The 12438-nt window shown below is 34.3% G+C and overlaps 1 protein-coding gene across 1 annotated transcript in view; it reads left to right on the forward strand.

Moving 5' to 3' along the window:
• The window catches only part of HSPA4L (heat shock protein family A (Hsp70) member 4 like), a 53393-nt gene that overhangs the window by 17580 nt on the left and 23375 nt on the right, over nucleotides 1-12438 (forward strand). Inside the window, exons 5-12 of the mRNA XM_024745120.1 lie at nucleotides 633-732; nucleotides 1095-1228; nucleotides 3003-3247; nucleotides 3390-3466; nucleotides 4090-4241; nucleotides 4715-4821; nucleotides 6033-6166; nucleotides 7804-8003. Coding sequence (XP_024600888.1) covers nucleotides 633-732; nucleotides 1095-1228; nucleotides 3003-3247; nucleotides 3390-3466; nucleotides 4090-4241; nucleotides 4715-4821; nucleotides 6033-6166; nucleotides 7804-8003 — 1149 coding nt within the window. The remainder of the gene's footprint in view (nucleotides 1-632; nucleotides 733-1094; nucleotides 1229-3002; nucleotides 3248-3389; nucleotides 3467-4089; nucleotides 4242-4714; nucleotides 4822-6032; nucleotides 6167-7803; nucleotides 8004-12438) is intronic.

Below are 12438 nucleotides of genomic sequence, written 5' to 3' on the forward strand. Positions count from 1 at the left end.
GTTTATTTTTTAATAGAAATATATTTAATGTTTTTTCGTGATTTATAAAGAAACACATGCTCATCATAAGTCCCCTGCAATATAGTTCCCCCTCCCTTTGAAATACAACCATTGTAAACATTTGGAAATATATTCTTCTAGTAGTACATACATACACAAAAATGAAATCATGCTCTACATGCCCCCTTTTCTTAATGTAATAAAGATACTATTCCATGACAATTCAGATCGATCTGATTCTAACAGCTATGTAGGATTCCATTATGTGGATATAACATATTTAACCAATCTCATTTTAATAGACTCTTGGGTTTTTAATGTTTCATTATTAAAGATTAATAAATAAGTATTTTTATAGACCAACATGAGAAGGATTTAACATATTTTTGAAATCCTGCAATATTAATTCTGTTTTACTAATTGCTTTAAATTTGTGTTCTTACTTTAGGTCAAAACTTTATGATGTAGAAATTGCCAACCTTAAAAAAGAAACTAGTATTTTTTCCTCATTTATTTTATTAGAACACCAGTCTTTGCCTTAAGCTGTACATAAGTTCATTTTTCAATTGATGAAATGTTTAAGTAAAATCTATTACATTGAACTAATAACAATTATTGTTTTGCAACACCAGATTCCGAGCTTTTTCACTGATGCTGAGAGAAGATCTGTGATGGCTGCAGCCCAGGTTGCAGGCTTAAATTGTTTAAGGCTAATGAATGAAACTACTGCAGGTGAGCAGTTTGCAATTTGAAAATTACTGTCAGAAAAATATTATTATAGTTATTTTTCTAATTAATACAAAGCATTTATTTTTTAACTCTATTATGTACTGATATAAGCTTGTCATTTTGGAGCACAACATTATGGCAGAGTTTAAACATGTCTTTCATTGGCTATAAGAGTCATTAATATTATAGGGTTATAGATGGGTAGAGAAAAAAACATTAACCAATTTGTGAAAAGTGAATTTACTTTGAAACTAATAATTTGTATTACTCTACTGTGTGTTAAAATGTAGTATCAACATGACTTGCCTATTGTTTTCCCAGTGATTGCTAGGCTGGAATTAACCTAATTCTTTGTTCTTACATAGTTGCACTGGCATATGGAATTTATAAACAGGATCTTCCTCCGTTAGATGAGAAACCAAGAAATGTAATATTTATTGATATGGGACATTCTGCCTACCAGATCTCAGTTTGTGCTTTTAACAAAGGAAAACTTAAAGTAAGTAAATAAATGATTTACTATATTTAATTTTAATGTCTAAGAGCATATGAGACTATATAGAGAACCCTAATGCTTGGGTTTAAATCCTGGCTCTGCCACTTAAAAACTGTGACCTTGAGCAAGTTACTTAACCTCCCCAAATCTCAGGTTCCTCACCTGAGGATATTATCAGTAAGTACCTCATAGACTTTTTGAGGATAAAATGAGTTAATGATTATAAGATGCTTGGAATGCCATATAGCAGATATTATGTGTTAGCTATTTTTATTATTGTTGAGGTTTTCAGTCACCTATCAGGGAGCATAAATTACATATTTATAAATGTACATAGGAAACATTTCTAAAATGATTCCCATTGTCTTTAGAAACCTTTCTATCCTGGAGTCCTAATCAAAATTTTCTACAGTGTGGTATTATTTACCTCTATATGCTTATCTTCTTACAGCCTTTGTTTGGTTTTGTATTCATTTCTACATTGATATCTTACCCAGACTTAACACACACTCTCTCTCTCCCCCCATTATACACATGTATAGATTAGCTCAGAAGAGTAAATGCTTTGGGTTATCCAGCACCTTTTAGAGCCTTTCGTCTTGCCGTTTATAGTACTATGTTAACATCCTTGTAATCAGAAAATTAAAGGGAAATGACTCATAGTGAATATAGAATAGTTTCTTGCAAATTGATTTAATCCTTGGTATTTAGTGTTGAATTTTAACTTAATTAAAAAAGAACATTTTCCTTTCTTCCTTTTTAGTGAATACCCTAGAGTATAGAGCTATAATTTTTTAGATCACAGGCACCTTTGGAAGTTTGATAAAAGCTATGGCCCTCCTCTCAGAATGATGCACATTTGCACTAGTCACATACCTACACAATTTTACATCTAATTTTGGGTAATACTGGACCTCATGAGAAGTCTGTCCATGGATTCTTCATGCTCATCTGGGATAACATCCCAACCAGTCTGTGCTCACATCTTACTGTGATGTTTACCACTATTCCACCACCCATCCTTGTGAAAAAGAAGTTGATGAACCACACCAACAGTGGGATTCTACTTTTTTAGTCATGACTATTATAAGTAGTTATTTTTGCCCTCTACCTCGGGGAGAGAGACTAGATGTCTTGGTCCTGTTTTCAAGAACTATATTGTTGAAGTGCTGTGACTCGTCTATTCCTTTTCCACTCGACTGCTAACTGGGGGCTATTGCTCAACAAGCTTATTAAAATTTTGTCTCTCCTCTTCATTTTTTTTGTTTTCTTTTTTGTTCCCTTGCGTGCTTTTATCTTCCTTCTATATATTTATGAGGGATGGGGGCACTAATTCCTGATTTGTAAGTTGACCAATTACAATATTTTAGATTTAATCTTTGGATTGCCTCTTCTTGGCTGTTTTGTTTTTGGTTACATACTTAGGACTCTTTCTTTGCTCTCTTAAACTTGGTTTTTGGCACACCTGTTCAGTGTTGTTATAGAACCATGGGTTGTGAGATAATGAAGTTTTAGTCATTGTAACTCAGTTATTCAGAATTAGAATTATTCTTTCACGTAGGTATATAGATCTATAACTTAAAGCACATAATTCAGAGTGGTTAGATATGTTGGCTAAATATAAGTAATAATTAATATAACTGGTTCCAAATTTGGTACCCCTGTGATTTTTGTCAAGGTCTTTGGTTTTGATTTTAATTTTAAAAGGTATTTTGGAGGGGGTGCTGAAAACATCTAATATTTCTGAAAATTCAGTTCTGTTTTTTCAATTAAACAGGTCTTGGCTACTACCTTTGATCCATATTTGGGTGGCAGGAACTTTGATGAGGTTTTAGTAGACTACTTCTGTGATGAGTTCAAGACAAAATATAAGATAAATGTAAAAGAAAACTCTCGGGCCTTGTTGCGCTTATATCAGGAATGTGAAAAACTAAAGAAGCTAATGAGTGCAAATGCATCAGACCTTCCACTGAACATTGAGTGTTTCATGAATGACCTTGATGTTTCTAGTAAAATGAACAGGTACCACGCATGCTTTCAGTTTGAAAAGTGTTTCCTTATTTTGTGTTTAGTTCATGTCTGATTTTTCTTCGTTCTGTTATTTTAGAAGATATGCTCAATTTTTATATCCCCAAATAATGAATTTTATTTCATTTTCCCACAGGGCTCAGTTTGAACAATTATGTGCTTCCCTCTTAGCCAGAGTTGACCCACCATTAAAAGCAGTAATGGAACAAGCTAGTAAGTGGAAGTTACTGAACTAACCATCAAAACTGTACCATGGTGTTACTTGAATGGGGTAGAAAATGGTAAAAACAACAAAAAATTCATGTGCTTTTTGAAGACATATTTCTTGTTTTAGAGAAGGAGATTATATAACTCATTGTTTGTTCATAAGAGCAGGGCCACTAGAAATCAAAGTTTATGAGAACTCCTTCTGACTCATATTGTTTAATGCTAGTTATATTTGAAGGTGTCTATATGTAAGATTTTAAAGATTGATTGAAAGTTGAAATGAGGACATGACTGCTTTTTGTTAGAGATTTTTGTAATCAATTAAAATTACCTTCTGTGGCAATTTGTGAGGTGGAAGTTAAAACTGAAGGACTCTGAAGTCCATGAGGTGCATGTCTGTTCTTGTGGTCACTTCATCATCTAGACCAAGTATAGTGCCTGATAAGTAGATAATTAATATCTATTAAATTTTGCTTTTTTCCAAAATTTATTTTTATCTTCTTTCCATTTTACCTTGTTTTGAGCAAATAAAAAAATACATTTTTTTAAAAAAGTACTTTCTGGGGTCTACTGTTCACATTTTTATAAAGACTGTCTTATTTTTCTCAATTAAACCTTTCATTTTCCAGACTTACATTGTGAAGACATAAGTAGTATAGAAATTGTAGGGGGAGCAACACGAATTCCTACTGTGAAGGAACAAATCACTAAATTCTTTCTTAAAGACATAAGTACCACATTAAATGCTGATGAAGCTGTTGCAAGAGGGTGTGCATTACAGGTATGATTATTAGTCTTTTTTTAAATTTTAGAATGTATATTTTGCCAGAAATATGGTGATAGGCCTCAAAGAACTTTTTAATATTATCTTGTCCAACCAGTTATCAATAAGCTAAAATTAAATTGAAATTATTCCTGAAATATAAGGGTTGTGTCTGTCCCATTTGTTTTTAAACTATCATAGGACAGTATGTCTGTAATTATACCGAAAAAGCATTTATTTTATTAATTCTTATAATTATTCCCATTTAAAATTCTTTTTTTGAGATTTAAACATATTTTACATCAGTTTTTGTAAAGTCACAGAAAGAGTGCTCTGACACTTTAAAATTTTAACTAGTTATTACCAAAAACCCAGAAATTTTAAAAATGTAACAATTTTATTATAAGAACTTTATTAAGCAGTTCAATCATGGTAACCTAGGATATGTTTGGTGTTTGTTGATTTAAATATGGTATACATCTTATTTTCAGTGTGCGATTCTCTCACCAGCATTTAAAGTGCGTGAATTTTCCATAACAGACCTTGTTCCCTATTCAATCACATTAAGATGGAAGACCTCTTTTGAAGATGGGACTGGGTAAGTTACTTCTAAAGCCTTGGTTAGAGCTTGTCATAAATAATCAATTGAACCTACTATTCTAAATTAGAGGAATTTATACTTCTTAAACTTGTCAAACACTTTAGAATACTATCTTAGAAACAAAGAGAATATGAAAATGATATATTATCTGTAAACCATTATGGCATATTTTTTAATTAGTATTTTATTATAAAAGTAAAACATTCTCTTTTCAAATAAAAATCACAGTATAGAAATATAAAAACTTAAAAATTTGCATTTGCCATACCCCAACTCCCTTAGCCCATTTTATTGAGGTAACTAACTATTGTTAACAGCTGGGTATATATCTATCCAGTCATTTTCTTTGAATATCCAAATAAAAGCATCACTTTTAAATCGTACTTTATTATTAAATTTGCATTTCTGACTGTTGTGAGCTGCAAGTCTTTTCATGCTTTGACATTAACATTTCCTTTTCCATGAACTGCCCAGGATATAAATTGTTTACTTTCCTACTAAAATAAAAATCTGTATTTCAAATGTTATATTTGACTGCTTTTCAGAAGTATAGTTGGTATAATAAAATAAACCTGTATTTAGGTTTTGAAGTTGCTTTTAAGATTTTGTTCTGTGTTTTATACATCTGCACCCCCAAGAAATTGAAATTTTTGCACAAATTTCAAAAATATCAATAGAATTTGGTCCTCAGATGTGAGCAAAAACATCCTTATATATTGCCTTAAAATATACCTATTCTCAGGGCTTCCCTGGTGGTGCAGTGGTTGAGAGTCCGCCTGCCGATGCAGGGGACACGGGTTCGTGCCCCGGTCCGGGAAGATTCCACATACCGAGGAGCGGCTGGGCCCGCGAGCCATGGCCGATGAGCCTGCGCGTCCGGAGCCTGTGCTCCGCAACGGGAGAGGCCACAACAGTGAGAGGCCCACGTACCGCCAAAACAAACAAACAAAATATACCTATTCTCAGATAATTTTTCTCAGTAGGATAGAATTATCTGTTACTATGTCAGACGTTCTAGAACTTTGAGCCCTAAACCTGTCAAAAGGCATGTTTATTTATAGCAAAACCAGTAATTCTTTTTCTTAAAATTTGTGCACAGACGTCTTTAAAATTGCTGCTTATCATGAATTAAAAATGAGATGGATTCTGTAATTAGGTTCATAAGCAACTTTCTATTTGTTTTAAACTGTTTTCCCACTCCATTTTAGGGAATGTGAAGTATTCTGTAAGAACCATCCTGCCCCATTCTCAAAAGTCATTACTTTCCACAAGAAAGAACCATTTGAACTAGAAGCATTTTATACTAATTTACATGAAGTGCCTTATCCAGATCCAAGAATTGGTAAGAGAACTCCAAAAGTTTTTTTTCATAAATTTTAGCCTCTTACAAATATGTTAATATTTGAATCAAGGAAACAAAGTAACATTTCAGCGAAGCCAGCACTGGATTTTTAAAGAAAAATAATCATACTTTTTTCTAAATGTGCACTTTTTAGTGCTCAGAGTTTATTTCTGGAATAACAGCAAGTTTGAATCTTTTTAATTCATTTTGAAATGCATATTTAAAATGCTCTGTAATTGACCTGAAAAGTTTGGGTGAGGGTTATTTTTTAATGGAAGAACTCTTTAATCGGTAAACTGAAATTGTGCTGCCAGACTGACTACATATTCTGATTTTAAACTTACGTTCACTGGCAACAACTAGAAGCCAGTTAATCATTGGATTAATACAAAAGTGGAAATAGGAGACTGTAATATCCATTTTAGCTGAGTAATCTTTTAGAAGATATAAAACAAAGTATGATTTACATCATTTAAAAGAGAAGGAATATTAAATTAAAAAATTTTCTATATGTGCTACTTTTATTGATAGACTAAAAAAGGAGACAATATTAATTTTTCATGTACATTATTTAAAGCAGTAGAAGTACATTATTGAAAATGGTATTAGTTTTCAAGGGCTTCTGGAACAAAGTATCACAAACTAGGTGGTTTCAACAGTAGAAATTTATCATCTCACAGTTCTGGAGTCTAGAAGTTCAAAATTAAGTTGTTGGCAGGATTGGTTCCTTCTGAGGGCTGTGGGGGAAGGATCCATTCCAGGTGTTTGTTCTTGGTTCATAAATGGCTCTCTTCATGTTCACATGACGTTCTCTTTGTGTATGTATCTGTCTCCAAATAAGGACGCCAAGTCATTTGATTAGAACCCACCCGATGACTTCACTTTAACTTGATTACCTGTAAAGACCCTATCTCCAAATAAGGTCATCTTCTGAGGTTACTGGAGAGTAGGGCTTCAACATATGAATTGGGGCCAGAGGGAGGTCACAATTCAACCTCTAATATAGGTCAGCCAGATTTTTTTATATACAGTTTTTCTGCCTGGTAGTGTCTCTTTACTATGGATAACATATATTTGAGATTTTTTTTTTCTGAAAAATAAAACATCAGATTTCTTAAAGTGAAAAATTAAAGTGACCTCAGTAGATAGTAGTGACTGGATAACTTAGCAATTTTGCTATAGGAAAAATCCAGAAAAAATTTTAAATTGCTTTATTTATGAATTACCAAGATGATTATGATTTGCAAAGTTTATAGCAAAAAGGTAATATCTATTTGGTTTTCAAACTCAGAAATTGTGTTTTGTTATTTTGGTTTTAGTGTAGCAACATTGTAAAACTTAAAAGTGATATTGCCTTCAGTCAGATTGTCCTTGGTTAAGATCCCAACTCTCCTTTTTCCTATTGTTGATGATTTTGGCTAGGTTGCTTAACCTGTCTGAGTGTTTATACCAGGTTTATTAGTATATTAAAAAGGTAATCTGGGGGAAATGCATGTCCCACAGAAATTAATCAGCATATGATAATTTATGATTTTCTTTTGCCAGCATCTGAAAGATGATAGTAAAACTATTGAATGAATGAATTGAATGAGTTAATCTGAGGCCCATGTACTGATCAAAGCTCTTTCTTCCTTAAGGGAGCTTCACTATTCAGAATGTTTTCCCACAGTCTGATGGTGATAGTTCCAAAGTTAAGGTTAAAGTTCGTATTAACATCCATGGAATCTTCAGTGTGGCTAGTGCATCAGTAATTGAGAAGCAGAATATAGAAGGGGATCACAGTGATGTTCCTATGGAGACAGAAACTTCTTTTAAGAATGAAAGCAAAGATGATGTGGTATGTAGAAATTCTGTTTCAAAAAGGTTCCTCTAATATATGCAGTATCTTAATTCTACCTGGTACTTTTAATAGTTGAAAATATTAATATCTGAGGTTTTGCTCTGAAGTTCTGCTATAGGAATAAGTATATAAGCTTTTAAAAATAAAATCATTAAAGAATAATTCTATTTTAAATGCTCTACATCTTTTCACATTGTAACATGCTTTTCGGAGGTTTGTGTATTTTTCATAGCATTATATGGAAATATGCATATGTGTGTCTGGAGTCATTGTTCCTAAATTCTTTATTTCTATTAAAAACATTTATTATAGCTAGCTTTTTAGCTTACACATAAATCCAATTCAGAATGATAAATTCTGAACTGTATACATATGTGTTTTTAGATTGAGAATACATGCTTAATAAAGAAATTTTCAGAGCTTAGTTAGGAGATATCTGTGGCAGTTGAGCAGAAGAATGTGCTGTACATTCAGTAACATTAAAACAGATTTTTGACAGTTTCTTTATGAAAGAGTTATATGACTCTAACATTGTATTTGCTCTTGGCATACTATGAATGAAGGAATCTTAGGAGAAAGTTATTATATTCCATTACATAAAGTTTTCGTCTTTTTATGTATACTATTTGTAAGTTATTTTTAATGGCTTTTGTTGGATTTTTTTCAAATCATAATTGGAGGTCTGCCCTAGATTTTTCATATATTTCTGCATGTTAAGAATGGATTTTGGGCTTCCCTGGTGGCGCAGTGGTTGAGAGTCCACCTGCCGATGCAGGGGACACGGGTTCGTGCCCCGGTCCGGGAAGATCCCACATGCCGCGGAGCAGCTGGGCCCATGAGCCATGGCCGCTGAGCCTGCGCGTCCGAATTTCAAGATAGTTTCTCCCTTTTGTGAAAGTTGTCTTTTTGTCTGTTTTTACTAACAGCTACTATAAAATCCTTTCTTCCAGATTGATCAGAATTCTACCACTACTCCTTAAAGTACTTCGTTTAAGGACCATGGCATTTTCTTTCATTCTTCTTCCCGTGTGTTATTTTCCTATTACATCCTCCCTTCCTTGAATTGAGGAGAAGGAAATACTGTCCTAATATGTTAGTGAAGATACAGTCAATGTTTCATAAATAAACATAAGAGTAATAGGTGAAAAGTTAATTTTCCTAATTGTAGTTCACAACAATGTATGGCAGACATTTAATCCATTTAAGATTTATTTTTTTGCTAAAATTGAAAGCATTCTCTATGCCTTTTATTTTGTTTTTAACATCTTCATTGGAGTATAATTGCTTTACAATGGTGTGTTAGTTTCTGCTTTATAACAAAGTGAATCAGCTATACATATACATATATCCCCCTATCTCCTCCCTCTTGCATCTCCCTCCCACCCTCCCTATCCCACCCCTCTAGGTGGTCACAAAGCACCGAGCTGATCTCCCTGTGCTATGCGGCTGCTTCCCACTAGCTAGCTATCTTACATTTGGTACTGTATATATGTCCACGCCACTCTCTCACTTTGTCCCAGCTTACCCTTCCCCCTCCCCCTGTGCTCAAGTCCATTCTCTACATCTGCATCTTTATTCCTGTCCTGCCGCTCGGTTCTTCAGAACCTTTTTTTTTTTAGATTCCTTATATATTTGTTAGCACATGGTATTTGTTTTCCTCCTTCTGACTTACTTCACTCTGTATGGCAGACTCTAGGTCCATCCACCTCACTACAGATAACTCAATTTCATTTCTTTTTATGGCTGAGTAATATTCCATTGTATATATGTGCCACATCTTCTTTATCCATTCATCTGTCGATGGACACTTAGGTTACTTCCATGTCCTGGCTATTGTAAATAGAGCTGCAATGAACATTGTGGTACATGACTCTTTCTGAATTATGGTTTTCTCAGGGTATATGCCCAGTAGTGGGATTGCTGGGTCATATGGTAGTTCTGTTTGTAGTTTTTTAAGGAACCTCCATACTGTTCTCCATAGTGGCTGTATCAATTTACATTCCCACCAACAGTGCCTTTTAGAGTGAGTTCTTTAAAAGCCATTTCACTTTCTTCACCTCTTTTTCTTCAAAGTCTCTGTGTAATGTTTTAGACCTTTAGTTTTCTCTGTGTAATGTTAGTGAATCCTGGGCACTAAAAACAAGGAGAGTATGGCACCCATTTTCTACCTCTCCTGGCATTTCTTATTTGCTGCTTCTATTTGTCTGTGGGCTTGAAATCCAGTTAGCCAGTCCTTTAGGATGATCTCTTGAATGTGGACTTAAAAAACTCACTTGTGAATAAAATGTATGAATTTATAACATCTGCTTTGGCCATTCATAGATTGATTTGCTTACAAGAGTGTTTTCGGCTTACTAGAACCCAGGTAGTTGGTGTTCCATATAAGGTATTTCTTCTTCTTAAGTGAGATGTTCCTGAGTATTTCTTTTATAATTTATATAATCAAGAGCCAAAAAAAAGGTAACTAACGTTATGGATCATATACTTAGCATTGTTGGTGAGCACATTCACATATATTAATCTCCTTTTAAATCCCTACCTTAACTGATACAATAGGTGTTGAATAAATTGTAGTTTATTTCCTTATTCTTGCTAATAACGTAAATTATTTCCTTGTCGTTGCTTTTAACGTAAGGGGTGATGTTGAGTATCCTACTGTGTAGAAGACATCCTGTGTACTGTATTGCTTAATGGTTCTCTCTAGGACTTTTCTCTTTAATTCTGTATCCAGAAGTTTAAAAGCTTAAGGCTTGCGCTTCCCTGGTGGCACAGTGGTTGAGAGACTGCCTGCCGATGCAGGGGACACGGGTTCGTGCCCCGGTCCGGGAAGATCCCACATGCCATGGAGCAGCTGGGCCCGTGAGCCATGGCCACTGAGCCTGCGCGTCCAGAGCCTGTGCTCCGTGACAGGAGAGGCCACAACAGTGAGAGGCCCGCGTACCGCAAAAAAAAAAAAAAAAAAGCTTAAGGCTTAAATACCATTATAAAGCAGTCTCTCCCTTCCCCTCTCCCAAAATGTGAACAAATTCAAAGTAGACTCTGGAAGCTAATTGTTTTAAGCTTTACAGCAGAAGGTAAGAAGATAATAAGTTCTTTTTTACTGTTCCCTAGTTGCTGACACTGCTGGCTCTTAGGTCGATGAAACCCAGACATATATCAGTGAGCAACAGTAGGAGTTCTTTGTTTTTGTCTTTCTTTGCTTGAGAGTCAATTTATGAGAGATTATTTTATGGGCCTCATTTTTTCATTAAAAATTAAGATGGCTTCGATTTTCCTGAAAAACCATAACATAGATTGCCAACTTTTCTTCGATACAGTATAAGGATATCTCAGAAAATGGACACTTTTCTTCTAGGTATTTATTAATATCTGGACATATTAGGAAGGTATTACAACTTAGGCTTCATGGCACAGTGAAGGATCAAAGAGACTATCGTACTAATGTACCACAATTTATTCCCCAGTTGTTGACAATTTGGGTTGTTTATCTTTCTATTTTTAAATTCAAAACATCTGATTACTTATATGTACCAGGTACTGTTCCAGGCACTGAGGATACAGTGGTAATAAGCAAGATAAAGAAGGTCCCCACCCATCTGTAACTTACATTCTAATGGAAGAGGATAGGCTAGAAGCAACAAGATACCATATAAATATAAAGGAAATTAACAGCAGGGGAAAGGAAATTAACAGCAGGGGATGCATAGTGGAAATTAAGTGATGAGGAAAGCCACCTGTGAGGAAGGAAAAGGAACGCTAGCCTGAAAGATGAAAAGGCAGTTTGAGAGTAAGGATCAGGTAGCTAGTTGTCCAGACAGAGAGAATAACAAAGGCCCTGACGGCAGGATATCCTTTTTTATTGTTACAGATACTAAGGTAGCTGATAATATAAAATACAGAAAAGGGGAGAGTGACAAAAAAAAAAGAAATTGAGAAGGTAGATCAAGGGACAGATTAGATAATTATTCTGGATTTTATTCTTAAGTGCTTTTTCATTTATTCAGCAAATAACTAGAAGTACCTAAATTGTGTGTTTGGATATAGCAGTGAATAGAAAGACAGTCTCAGCCCTCGTGGAGTTTAAAATCAATTAGAGAAACCAGTCTAGAGGCACGTCCATTAACTTACCCACTAGTGATAATATTCCTATGAACCTTCTTAAAATTATTTTAAAAGACTAACAAATGACTCTCATATCAATTGTAAGATGTACAGTTTTCCACTTAATATATCTGAAATTGGGATGGGCCATGCAAATGATAATATATTTACTGTTGCCTATGGCAGTAATCATGAGAAGTTCTCATCATCTGTCTGTACATGTGTGAACTTGGTTGTTATTCCTAATGGCATGAGTAGGCAATTGCAACCCCTTGACATTAAACAACTTAAGGACCATTCAAGGAAGGAATATCAGTCCTGGTTGTTGTCC

This window comes from Neophocaena asiaeorientalis, unplaced genomic scaffold (assembly GCF_003031525.2).
Source record: "Neophocaena asiaeorientalis asiaeorientalis breed wild unplaced genomic scaffold, Neophocaena_asiaeorientalis_V1.1 scaffold65, whole genome shotgun sequence".
NCBI lineage: Eukaryota > Metazoa > Chordata > Mammalia > Artiodactyla > Phocoenidae > Neophocaena > Neophocaena asiaeorientalis.